The 13,882-nt window shown below is 42.7% G+C and overlaps 1 protein-coding gene across 5 annotated transcripts in view; it reads right to left on the bottom strand.

The window, feature by feature from the left end:
* LOC132405634 (long-chain-fatty-acid--CoA ligase 6-like) overlaps positions 1-13,882 on the bottom strand; it is a 125,216-nt gene that overhangs the window by 56,988 nt on the left and 54,346 nt on the right. For 4 of the 5 annotated variants that reach the window (XM_059990598.1, XM_059990594.1, XM_059990595.1 and 1 more), the window contains exons 2-4: positions 8,233-8,453; positions 6,281-6,395; positions 4,899-4,963 (exon numbers count right to left, since the gene is read on the bottom strand). In XM_059990598.1, the coding sequence (XP_059846581.1) occupies positions 4,899-4,963; positions 6,281-6,395; positions 8,233-8,453 (401 nt within the window). The remainder of the gene's footprint in view (positions 1-4,898; positions 4,964-6,280; positions 6,396-8,232; positions 8,454-13,882) is intronic. The other variant, XM_059990597.1, reaches the window with a different exon arrangement.

Genomic DNA, 13,882 nt, shown 5'->3' with positions numbered 1-13,882 from the left:
TCCGAGGGGGGGGGGATGAAGCTAGATGTGCTTGGTTGACCACTCGGAGGGTCCTGAGCTGTTTGGAGAGTCGAGGAGTTCGGAGGGTCCTGAGCTGCGAGTCGAGGAGTTCGGAGGGGATCGAATGGTGGCCAGAAGACTTCAGAAATTGAGCTCCAATGGCTGTGCACGAAGTGGTTTGGACCTTGATAAGTTTGGCGCCTTTTCTTTAATTTTCTCTTCATATATACTGTATCGTTATTAATCACTTAGTTATAGTAACTTTTATAAATTGTACACATTTAATCGCATATGGTGTACTGTCTGTTTTTGGGCGAGGCGGGAACATCACACAGCATCCACACCAGCTGATTACTCAGTTTGACGGGGCCGAAGGCTGCTCCCCCTAGACGAAATGAGCTGAGCGAGCCTGAGGCGACCCAGGGGGTTACATTGTGGGGTGCTCGTCCGGGGTTGATTTCTGTGGAAGCTGTGTGATCACCCTATTTAAATTGTGTCTGCGGCGAAGAGCTGGTGTGCCTTTGTGGGTGTGCGATTGCTGGTGATCGCTGCGTGTGTGTTGGGTGGGGTGGCTGCTGTTGGTAGCCCGGAGGTCGTTGTTCGAGTTCCGACTAGTGCTGACGAAATGGTGGTGGGACCATGGGTTGTCCATACTGTTTGGAGAGTGAGGAGTGACAGGTTGGGATGTTTCAGCAGTGGTGAGCTCTGCCCAGTTATTGGAATAATGTCCAGCCCTAAAGGGGCGGAGGCGTGGGCGGAGCGGACCCCTCAGTTATTGGGTGAGTGGCAGTGCTTGGCTGAGGAAAAGCGACAGGGACGGGTTGAAAGTTTGAGTAGGCGGGCTGGTGACTTTGGTAGAACTGTCAGGCGCAATTACCTCGAAGTGACCGCTGCCAGTTCTGGGAAAGTGTGGGAAAATGCGTGTGGTTCGACTGGAAGTCAAATGCCGCAGCTGGGGGGCTTATCATACCCGTGGCAGGAGATTGGTGGGAAGTTTTTAGGGTATCCCTTTTTGCCTAGGGGGGCAGATAAATTGCTTGTGGTGCCAAGGGGATCTGTCAAGGGGATCAGTTGTTCCGTTGATTCGAGAGGTGTTGGGAAACTTAGAGGAGGCCCAGTGGGGGAACGGCTTGGGGTCTCTGGGGGAGCACGTTCCCAGCAATGTACCAAGGAACTCCCGAAAGGAACAGACTCTATTCCTGAAGGCTTAGAGGGGCCACGCGCACAGGTGTTGTTACGGATGGATGGAAGTCAAGTTAAAGCCATCCTCGGCACCGGGGCGCTGGTTAAGTTGCTGTACAGTTTGTTTCATAACCGTTATTGGAAGCATTTACCCTTGACGACATTGAGGACACTGGAGATTCGGGGTACCAGTGCCGGTGATTATCCAGACGACGGTTGTTGGTCAGTGAAAATGGAGTTCTTGGAGGCAAATGTGGAGGAGACTGAGGTTCATGAATCGTTAGTGCTGATGTGTCCGGACCCTGTTGAGACGGGCAGCGTTTCTGTTCTAGAGAGAACCAATATCCTGCTGGTGCGCTTGGGGGCCTGCCCGGAGGAGGCGGGTGAGCATTGTTTGGAGGCATTGTCGATGCACCCAGAGTTTCGAGCTGCTTGTGCGGACGTGTGTAGCAGCATTGGGCCGATACCGAATTCAAACAAGAGCCAGTGGTGGTACAGCCTGAGGGAAGTATCTGAGGGTGAGACCCTCTTAGTGGACGCTGCGAAATACCACGAGAGAGGGGAGTTGACTGCTGAAGACACCTCGGAGAGAGAGAGAGGTTGTGGCGACTGGCCCCTGAAGCCGTGGAAGACGTAGGCAGCGTGTGTGTGGATTGTATTGCGTTGAAGAGGCGCACTGTCAATGACCAGAATATGGCCCTGAGGGCCGGAGAGGCGATGGCCTGTCTGAATGGTGCGATGTGGTTTAAGGTGCTGGATCTGAGGAGTGGATGCTTCCAGATCCCGATGAGTGGGGCCGACAAGGACAAGACGGCCGTTATAAATTCCCTAGGAGTCTTCGGGTCCGAAAAGATGCCACAGGACATATCTGGAGCCCTTGCAACCTTCCTGCGGGGCAGGTGGAAGACCTTAGGGGATATGGAGGCGTTTGGAGTTTTGGTGTATGTGGATGATCTTTTGGTACTTGGATTTGCCTCAGGAGAATATGAAGTGAGGTCGTTGCAGGAGCAGCTGAGAACTACCGAGTTAAAGTGTTTTCTGGACACGTGCCAGGGCTGGCGAAGGTCGCAGCTCGTGAGTGACTGTCTCTACGGAATCAAGTTTTAAATGAAGACGGAGAGACTGGAGAAAGCGATCTGGAACCAGTCGGAAGACTTACAAGTTGGAGAGAATGAAGAAAGTTGTCTGACTGAGGGTAATAGCAAACTGAGAACCCAGAGAGGGGAGTTTGCGGAGGTGAAGAAATTACAGATGAATCTCAGAAGAGAGAAGCGGAAGCTTGAAGGGAACCTGAAGGTGACCATCGACAGTTCAAATGAAGTGCAAAACCTGAAAGTTGATCTGGAAGAAGTCATGAGGAAGAAAAATCTGGAGAGAAGTGCAGTGAATACTGAACAGGAGGCTGAAGAGACTGCGGGAGCAGTGCAGGCCACGTGTTTCCATTTGGAGAAGATCAAACAGCAGCTACCGATCACAGGAATGAGGAAGAATACAGATTCGATGGATGATGTGCTGGATGTGTGGTACATGCTGCCTTTTGCTGACTTTCCCTCGATTGAGGCAGAGACCTTTGGCCCTTCTCCCATTGAGTCAGGTGTAGCGGGGAGGGTTAGCTGTGTGCAGTGTGGGGCATGAGTGAGAGGTTGAGAGAGGAGTTGGTAGTGGGCCCAAGGTATCCCCAGTTGTGTCCGAGCCTGAAGGGTTTAGGTGAGGGGGTACGGAGGCCTCAGAAGGGTTAGGGAACTCCGAGATAGTTGGCCTAAGTAGCGCCTGAGGAACAGGGCGTGAGGGTTACTGTGTGGGGAGGAGATGTCACTGTTTGTGCTTGGGTTACGGTGTGTTGGCAGGAAAGGTGGCGAGTTATTTAGTAGTCATGAGGACATGACTTTTATTTGGTGGAGGTAGAGTGTAAAGGGGGTTTCTTCTTTTTTCTTTGTTACTGTTGGGAAAGGGTTTCTTTTTGTTAACTAGCAGGAATGCTAATTTACTGATAACGAGAATGGTATTCCTTTGTAAACCAAATGGGGATTAATGTTCTTTCTTCTGAGTCTGTAAGCTTTTGTTGACGGGCTTTTGGGCAGATCGGCGCGAGGGGGTCGAGAGAGAGGACGCAATGCTCTAAGCTGGGCGAGGATCGGACCCCAAAGGGGGGTCCGAGGCCGGGAGATTCTCCGGGGGGGGGGGGGATGAAGCTAGATGTGCTTGGTTGACCACTCGGAGGGTCCTGAGCTGTTTGGAGAGTCGAGGAGTTCGGAGGGTCCTGAGCTGCGAGTCGAGGAGTTCGGAGGGGATCGAATGGTGGCCAGAAGACTTCAGTAATTGAGCTCCAACGGTTGTGCACGAAGTGGTTTGGACTTTGATAAGTTTGGCGCCTTTTCTTTAATTTTCTCTTCATATATACTGTATCGTTATTAATCACTTAGTTATAGTAACCTTTATAAATTGTACTCATTTAATCGCATATGGTGTACTGTCTGTTTTTGGGCGAGGCGGGGACATCACACAGCATCCACACCAGCTGATTACCCAGTTTGGCGGGGCCGAAGGCTGCTCCCTCTAGACGAGAACGAGCTGAGCCAGCCTGAGGCGACCCAGGGGGTTACACCTATATGGCCTTTTATGGAATGTTACTTTTCCATCTGATAACACTTTCAAACATAAATGATATGACCTCCATGTGTACAGGAGTTCAGTGTTATAATCATAGAGAGATAGCATGGCCCTTTAGCAGAAGGTGCTCATGTTGATCATCAAGCACCTATATACACAAATCCGACCCATAATCCGTTTTATTTTTCTATGTTCTCATCAACTTCTTCTGTTCTACAATTCAACTACATGTGGGACAGTGCAGTAGTGTAGCAGTTAGTGTGATGGATTACAATGCTGGCTGTAAGATTGTGGTTCAATTCCGATCGCTGTTAGAAGCTTATATGTTCTTTCTTTAGCCACGTGGGTTTCCTCCGGGTGCTCGGGTTTCCTCCTACATTCTGAAGATGTGCAGTTAGGGTCAGTGAGTTGTGGACATGTGATGTTGGCACTGGAAGTGTAGCAACATTTGCAGGCTGCCAACACAATCTTTGCTGATTTGATTTGGTGCAAATGTTACTCTTCCCTGTATGTTTTGACGTACATGTGACAAATCTTTAAAGGCAACTGAAAACCCAACTCACATATATTTGAGATGTAGGAGGCAGCTTGGAATATGTAGGGGAAACCCACAGGGTTACAGGGAGAACATGCAAACTCTGGAAAAGGATCACTGTAATTCAGGAAATAGCTCAACTGGCTGTGGTAACCCAAAAATGTTGTTGAAAATGTACAGCTTCAATGCCATTGAAAAATCAATATCAGTACTATTTTTAATTCACTTTAGCATTCTGCAAGCGAATATGTATAATAGACAAATGATTATTTCCAGGTAGTCTTAACATATGGAAATATACAATTAGAAGTATGTACCTCGTTTGGCTCCGTGGGTTTGCTATGCCATTCAGCAAGAAAATGGCTGATTTATTTCAGCACCATTTTCCAGTGCTTTCTGAAACCCCCATCAGTTCCTTTGATATCTTTGAAACTGTATTTTGGATGACTCAACGATCAAACCTCCACAGCCCAGAAGCATCATTGAAATCAAGAAACTAATTAGACTATTACATGCCACTGAGTGAAAAGACTAGCTGTCTTTCAAATGACTCCTTCAAATGTTGTCTTACCTCTTTATACGAAAGCCATTGATAAGGGCATTTTGGTTTTCTGAATCCTAAACAAGGACCATCACCTAAATAGAGAAGAAATGCTCAGATGTTTTATATTTCTAAATACAAGCTGATCTTCTCAGATGAACCTCGTGGCAAATCAAAGATGTAATTGTTAAATCAAGGAGAATTAGAAGGTAAAATGACATTGATAAAAATACTTTCTAGCTAAGTCACTATGCCACTGTGGTTACTGGGCACAAAGTTTGGGTCTTGTGCCAATGTTATGTAGACACTTCATTCACTGGATAGTTTCCAATACTGTTACCAAAGTGCACATCCTCTATACTAACATGAATCACCTCAGCTTATCTGGTGAGGGCTTTAGTAAATGTCACACTTCTATCCCATCAAATATGCAGAGTAGACATCTGTAAGTAACAACTAGGTTAACTGGAGGGGTGCAGAGTGTCTTTGAATTCATGTGTCAATCTGGAGATTACTACCACTGACAGGGGTTTATTTCCATTATTATCTAGCTGGTGCTCGATGTATGATGTATGATCAATGCCTAAAACCGTGGTGACAATCATGAAGGTTTTATGCTACAGCCTTCCACACTTGAGTCATTGCAATAAACCATGACTCTGATGTGCAACCAATGTATACAAGCAAGAGCACGCAACAAAAATCAAAAAATGGAATAGGTTAGACATTGGCGTTCTCAAACAAGTATTAAGCTGTTTGCTCAAGATGACCTGGTGCTTGACAGAGACAGATTCAAGATCTCTGGTAGTTTTAGTGAGAGGCCAGTCATACACAGAGCAACTGTGGAGGAGGAGGCAGAGAGCAGAAGACCAGGATGGTGACAGGATGGGCAGAGAGATAAAGGAGGAAGAGGAAGAAAGCTAGTAATCTGGACAGCGTCCTCTGAACAACTCTTTCCACCATGCTGCCAATAAAAACAAATCCATCTGCTCTTAGAACTTCTCTATGGCTAAGATCTTGGCTTTCACGTCATCACGTTGCAATTGTAAGAAGGACACAAACTTGAGAGGACAGCTAAATGATTAAACTCAAAATCTTTAAAGAGAGTGGGGAAAAGGTTAAAAAAAAGGAACAAAAATTAAGGAAAGGGATATCACGTAATGTGGAATGAGAGTGAAGGAACTGGTTATGATGTGATCCAAGGAGTGGAACTATGTTTATTTACAACTGTGCTGAACATAAATGCCATAATTGAAACCTGACTTTGTTCTGAAGAATTGAGCATCTTCGGGCTGCTTCATCTGAGTTTTATTTGATGCATTATTATTAATAATTAAATATCAGTCTTCTAATGTCTAGAAACAATTCTTCCACATTATAGTGGAAATATAGTCTGGAAGTTAGAAACATGCCTGATATATACAATCCACGTTGATATACTTCATACATGGTCCTTGCATCATCATGATAGTGGGTCATTAGCTTGGGGCTATCACCTAAAACAGATCTGCGAGCTTGTTCAGAACCCTATGAAACAAAGCAATATACTGCATTAGTATAAGCGTGCAGAAAGAATCTTTGTAAGGCTGAATTATAAGAAATAACTTAAATCATGTATCACTTTCACACCATCTTGGATTAGGTTATATTTCAAATCAACAGTTCATTTGAAACAAATGCCATCCAACAGGCAGGAAAATATAATATCTGATTAATTATTATCCTCAATGCCATGAGACCTGATTCTGCATTGTTTCAGTCCCATTTAAAACTGATGGCTTGATACTGACAACATACTGTTTTTTTTTTGTGAAATACTGATAAGCAACCTAGCAGGTTCAATGGCTGATGCAGCTCTACAAGTTGACAAGCTGTCTACTTGCAATGTTGGCCCAAAATATAAATTATATGTCCTTATCTGATGATATGCACTTCTTAAGTAAGTACTGTAGCTTGTTCTTCCTTGGATTATCGGGAATAGATGTTTTGAAATATTATAATGAATTAGTAATTTGGATAGCTTTACTGAAATGAAAGTGAACTGTCTTCTGTCATGCTGAAGCAAGAAAGAAACTAAAACACCTTTTCTTTGAAAATGGTTATTTCTTTCTTACTCTCATGTTTTCCCCTTAATATTAGAGGATGTTTCTTTCTTTGTCCTTTCTTCAGAACTCTGCTTAAGATGAAGAACCAAACATAACTTTGCACTTATTTCATTTCTTTTTTTAGTTGCTGCAGTATTTATCATAGTAGTTTCCACAAACAAAAATGAATTTTATATTAAGTACTACAGATACATCTATTTATTTTAGAACAGAGCAGTACGAGGGGTGATTGATAAGTTCGTGGCCTAATGCAGAAGGAATCAATTTTAGAAAACCTAGCACACTTATTCTTTAGTGTAGTGTCTTCCTACATGTATGCACTTAGTCCAGCAGTCGTGGAGCATACAGATCCCTTCTTTGTAGAAGTGGTCCACAGCAGGGGTGATTGATATAAGTCTATGGCCTAAGGGAGAAGGGGGTGAGTTATACAGCTCTCCTTATTATTGTAAATTATTGTAAATCCATAGTGTCACAGACCAGTTAGTTCTGGGTTTGTCAATTTACATAATCCTCTATTTGCTTAAATTTTTACCTTAGCTTCCCTTTTTGTATGAAGTGCTAGGCATTATTCATGCAATTCCCCCAGGTCAAAGAAAAAAAACGTCAAAATTATTGACACGTGACACAAAAAGTAGAGCTGTAGTCTTACAAGTCCAGTGACTTGAGGTCACACCTAACTTCCTGTGTGTCAATGTGACATCTAGACCTTGTAACCATGTTTGATTCCTATGAGTAAAATGACTACAAATAGGTGAGTAGTGGTCAGAGAAACTTGGTGGGTTAAAGAGCCTGTTTTTGTGCAGTATATTGCTTTAACACAATTAGCAGCAAACTGTGAAACTAATGAAGCTTTAAATGCATCATTTGCTTGGACTGTAGTTAATATGCCACAAGGTATTGGAAGCAAATGTGAAATAATTATAACCGTGACCAGAGTTTTTAAAAATATTTTAATAACTGCTGGTGTATTGATGCTTTATCACAAATCCTATTTTATCACAAAGGTTAATACAGAACAGAGATAATTAACTTATTCTATTATGATCACTCTTGTGGGAGCTATTGCATATGAATTCAAGATCATTACAGTACTCTGAGGGCTAATCAAAAAACTACATTAATCCAAAACACACTTAGGTTCATATCTGCATAAATGCTGGGACATCATTTAAATTATGTTAGGTTACAATCTAATAAAAGGTAAATTAGTGACATATAACATGTTTTATTCATGTCATGTGGCCATAGACTGGGCTTACCTCAATTTCCACGGACTGTTGTGAAAGATCACAAGGCGGCTTCAGGGCTTTGGGTCTGGTCGCTAGCCAATATGCTATAATAGCTGTGAATGAAGCAATTCCCACTAGAGCTGGAGGAGGGAGTGCGCGAAAGAAGTGGCCTAACTCATCTAATTCCAATAGCCATAGCCTCCTCAGGATTTCCTTTATGTGCATCTTCTCAACCAGAAAGCTAAGAAATCCTGCCTCAGAAGTGGAAAAATAAATCAGTGACACCGCCTTCCAAAATGTTATCGCAGCAACAGTGAAGCAAAGACTGCAAAGAAAGAAGAAACTGAACTATATTGCTCAAGACATTCAGTACCGTTTAGTATAATAACGTAATATTCTGTTTCAGCAATGCACTGAAAGAAACATTTGTTCTTTCAGTGTGTATCAATTAAAGTCAAAAGGCAAAAGGCACTGACATCAGAACACGGATAAACATTGAATCTAACGTTGGGTAGCCTCTTTAAAAACAAACTTCATCTCAGTTAATTGTTGCATATATTTCATAATTGTTTTATTTTTATTTTATTTTATTTCGAGATACAGTCTGGAACAGGCCCTTTCGGCACTTTTTGCTGAGCCTCCAGCAATACACAGGTTTCACCCTAACCTAATCACGGGACAATTTACAATGAGCAATTAACCTACTAACTTGTATGTCTTTGGACTGTGGAGAGAACATACAAACTCTGTACAGAGGACACTGGGATTGAACTCAAATGCTGATGGCCCGTGCTGTAATAGTGTTGGACTAAATGCTATGCCAACATGGCAATAATTATACTCAACAGATTATACTCAGTAGATTAAAAAAAAGCAGCCTTTCTTCTCTCCTTCATGCAGTTATCCTTGCAAGTGGGACAAGAGCTACAGCTGCCCCTACACCTCCTCCATCACCACCATTCAGACCCCAAACAGTCCTTCCAGGTGGGGCAACATCTCACCTGCGAGCCTGTCAGGATCATCTGCTGTATCCGGTGCTATCTGTGAAGCAGAATCAGTGTGGCCTTCTCTACATCGGTGTGACCTGACATAGACAGGGCGACTGCTTTGTCGAGTACCTTTGCTCCATCTGCTGCAAAAGGTGGGATTTCCCAAACTATTTCAATTTGACATTCCATTCCCAGTCCAACATGTCATTCAGTACACTGGTCCATGTTTGTGCAAAGTAATCCTGGCAAACTCAAAACTGGACATTAATGAGTAAGTGATTAGAGTGCAAGTGTTGCTTGATAGCATCATTGATGATGGCTTCAATCACTTTGTAGATGATTGAGGTAATTCATAGTGGCAATAGGAACACACAAAAAATGGTGGGGGTACTCAGTAGGTCAGGCAGCATCTATGGACGGAATGATTGTCGACATTTCAGACCAATACTCTCTGAGATTGAAGGTTTAAATGAATAGTGCCAAGACTGGGCAATGGTGGTGCGTGTAAAGCTGGTACAATACGGAGAAGGGCTTCCTTCAATGAATTATAGATAATTAATTGACTTGCATATCAGCTATCCCATGTTCAGAAGACCTGTTTGTCCTGGGAGTGTCCAACAATGAATAGTCCTATTGCAATGTGATCCAAGTTCTTCCTCAATGCGCTAATAGGACTAATGCATACAAAATGCTGGAGGAACTCAAAAGTCAGGCAGCATCTGCGGAAAGGAATGAACAGCCAACTTTTTGGGTTGCCTGATGAAGGGTTCTTGGCCCTAAATGTTGACTGTTTAGTCCTTTCCATAGATGCAACCTGACCTGCTGAGTTCTTCCAGTATTTTGTATGTGTAATTCTGGATTTCCAGCATCTGCAGAATCTTTTGTGCATGTGGAATGTTATTATCCTCATATACAATATTACGCACCAGGATGTCTTACAGTTGTAAGTAACCTGTTGAATTTCTGGAGAAAATGGGGTAACCTGGTAACATAGTCATTAGCATAACCACTTTACAGTGCCAGTGACCACTGATTGGGTTTTGATTCCTGCTGCTGTCTGTAAGGAGTTCTCCCTGGGACCACACGAGTTTTGTCTGGGTAATCCGGTTTCCTCTTGCATTCCAAAAGAGTACAGTTAGGGTTAGGGTACCCTACAGTGAGCTGCGGCCGTATTATGTTGATGCTGGAAGTTTGCCAACTCATGTGGCTCACTCAGCACATCACAAACAATGACACAAGCCTTGCAGTTCACTGTATGCTTTGATATTTCCATATATGTGTGACAAATAAAGCCAATCTTTAAATAGCAATTTGAAAAAAAAACCTTTTAGTCAGTACTTTACAATGAAGTTCCAGGCACGTTCTTAAATTTTTCAAATCTTAAAACATATGCTGCCAGTTAACATTGGTATACAATGTCTCAAACTGTTTTATCTGGGCCAAGGTTCACTTATCTTGGCGAGTATGCCTTAATGGCTCACCAACAAGGATCCAATTGTATTTGAGACACAATGTGCCACTTCACAGCAATATGCAAGTAGCCTTGAAATCATTTCTAGCACCTATGACTGTGTGCTTTCATATAGGAAACGTGCAAAACTGCATATTCAGCATATCAGTTAACAAATACAAAGCTAATCTTTCTTCATATTTCTTTGAACAAATTGAATACATTAGTAATATCAAGCTCAGCTTTGAGAAAATTGAAGAAATAAATTATCCATGGAAGCGATTGCCTTAATTATCACAGGATTATCATATATATGAACAATGAGTCATTGGTGAATTAAAAATTTCACAAATTATATAAAACAGATCTGATTATCCTAGTTCTAGAAAGCTATGGAATACGGAATACAGTGTCAGGAAGTGTACAGTCATGCACATTTGTAGAAGAAATAAAAGCATAGACTATTGTCTAAAAGGAGAGAAAATTCAAAAATCTGAGGTGCAAAGGGACTCATGCAGGATTCCCTAAAGGTTAATTTGCAAGGTAAGTCAGTGGTGCGGAAGGCAAATGCAATGTTCATGTTCATTTTGAGAGGACTAGAATATATGTGACTATAGAACACATTGATGAAGGAAGAGCAGTAGATGTAGTGTATATGGATTTCAGCAAGGCATTTGATAAGGTACCCCATGCAAGGCTTATTGAGAAAGTAAGGAGGCATGGGATCCAAGGGGACCTTGCTTTTTTTCCAGAACTGGATTGCCCACAGAAGGCAAAGAGTGATTGTAGACGGGTCATATTCTGTATGGAGGTCACTCACCAGTGGAGTGCCTCAGGGATCTATTCTGGGACCCTTACTTTTTGTGATTTTTATAAATGACCTGGATGAGGAAGTGGAGGTTAGTAAATTTGCTGATGAGACAAAGATTGGAGGTGTTGTGGATAGTGTGAAGGGCTGTCAGAGGTTATAGCGGGACATTGATAGGATGCAAAACTGGGCTGAGAAGTGGCAGATGGAGTTCAACCCAGAGAAGTGTGAAGTGGTTCATTATGGTAGGTCAAATATGATGGCAGAATATAGTATTTATGGTAAGACCCTTAGCAGTGTGGAGGATCAGAGGGATCTTGGGGTCTGAGTCCATAGGATGCCCAAAGCAGCTGCACAAGTTGACTCTGTAGTTAAGAAGGCATATGGTGTATTGGCCTTCATTAATAGTGGAATTCATAGTTGAGAGGTAATATTGCAGCTATACAGGACCCTGGTCAGACCCCACTTGGAGTACTATGCTGCAGGAAGGATGTGGAAGCCATAGAAAGGGTGCAGAGGAGATTTACAAGGATGTTGACTGGATTGGGGAGCAAACCTTATGAATACAGGTTGAGTAAACTCAGCCTTTTCTCCTTGGAGCGATGGAGGATGAGAGGTGACCTGATAGGGGTGTACAAGATAATGAGAGACATTGATCGTGTGGATAGTCAGAGGCTTTTTCCCAGGGCTGAAATGGCTAGCACAAGAGGATACAGGTTTAAGGTACTTTGGAGTAGGTACAGAGGAGATGTCAGGGGAAAGTTTTTTTATGCAGAGAGTGGTGAGTGTGTGGAATGGGCTGCTGGCAATGGTAATGAAGGCGGATACAATAGGGTCTTTTAAGAGACTTTTAGATAGGTACATGGAGCTTAGAAAAATAGAGGGCTATGGGTAAGTCTAGTAGGGACATGTTCGGCACAACTTTGTGGGCCAAAGGGCCTATATTGTGCTGTAGGTTTTCTATGTTTCTATAACTGCAAGGATGTAATACTAAGGTTTTATGAGGCATTGGTAAGGCCTCACTTGGAGACTTGTGAACAGTTTTGGGCCCTTATCTAAGAAAGGATGTGCTGACATTGGAGAGGGTTTGGAGGATGCTTATGAGAATGATTCTGGAATGAAAGGGTTTCCAAATGAAGGTCGATTGATTGTCCTTGGCCTGTACTCATTGGGGCTCAGAAGGATGACGGGTGATCTCATTGAAACCTATTGAATGTAGAAAGGCCTGGATAGAGTGTATGTTTCCTATGGTGGGATAGGACCTGAGGGCACAGCCTCAGAATAGAGGGGGTCCATTTAGACCAGAGGTGAGGAACAATTTCTTTAGCCAGAGGTGGTAAATCTGAAATTTTTGCCTGAAGCAGATGTGGAAATAAGCCACTGGGTATATTCAAGGCAGAGGTTGGTAGGTTCTCGAATAGTCAGGGCGTGAAGGACTGTGGGGCAAAGGCAGGAGACTGGCACTGAGAGGGAAATGGATCAGCCATGATGAAATGGTGGAGCAGTGTCGAGGGGCCAAATGGCCTAATTCTGCTCCTATATCGTTTGGTCTATGCTTTTGTATTATAGATGTCACGCTAAATACTGTAGAGCTAAATTGAATACCTCAGTATCTTCATTCATTTAACAACAAAGAGAAAACATTTGTTCTCTAAATAAGGGAATACAAAATGTCACTTTTCAAAAGCATAAGATTCAAGATTGTTTAATGTCATTTCCAGTACATAAGTCCAAAGGAGAATGAAATAATTTTTACTCAAGATCCAATGCAGCACAAAAAAGCACAATAAAATTAAAAAAAACATGATGATAAATACAAATACACAAGATAGCTTACAGTATATAAATAGATTGATTATATATCCACAACGCCATGTGAGGCACAAGATTGTCTGTCATGAGATGCCTTTTACAGGAAATGATGAGGTAGTGTTGGTTGGGGGTTGTGTTAGTGATTGAGGTGTTAATTAACTTTGTTGCTCGAGGAAAGTAACTGTTTTTGTGTCTTGTGGTCCTGGGTGAATGCTATGTAGCTTCCTCCCTGATGGTTATGAGACAAACAGTCCTTAAGCAGGGTAGACAGTATCTTTCATGATGTTGCTGGCATTTTTCCGATACCTATCTGTATATATCACCTTGATATATGGATGGTATTTTAAAAGATAATATTCAGAAAAAAAGCTTAGCACTGTGAGTTCAGAGGAGCTACTGCCCTTGGCTTGAGAGTAGAAAAACGTTTGGCCCCATTTCCCTAGTAGATGTTGGACTTCATAATGGGAGAGTGAGTTCAAAAGTCAGGACATTCTGTGCACCAGAGTTCCCAAGGAGACATTGGATTGTGTATAATTAGGCACTTGGCAGGGGCCAATAAAAAAAAGTTAGTTTTAAGTGATCAAACATTGTGTGAGTGACCAGTATTAGGGAAGAGGTCAG

This window comes from Hypanus sabinus, chromosome 15, assembly GCF_030144855.1.
Source record: "Hypanus sabinus isolate sHypSab1 chromosome 15, sHypSab1.hap1, whole genome shotgun sequence".
In the NCBI taxonomy this organism is placed as follows: domain Eukaryota; kingdom Metazoa; phylum Chordata; class Chondrichthyes; order Myliobatiformes; family Dasyatidae; genus Hypanus; species Hypanus sabinus.
The sequence above is the reverse complement of the archived record's forward strand: the minus strand, read 5'-3'. Positions and strand labels throughout refer to the sequence as shown.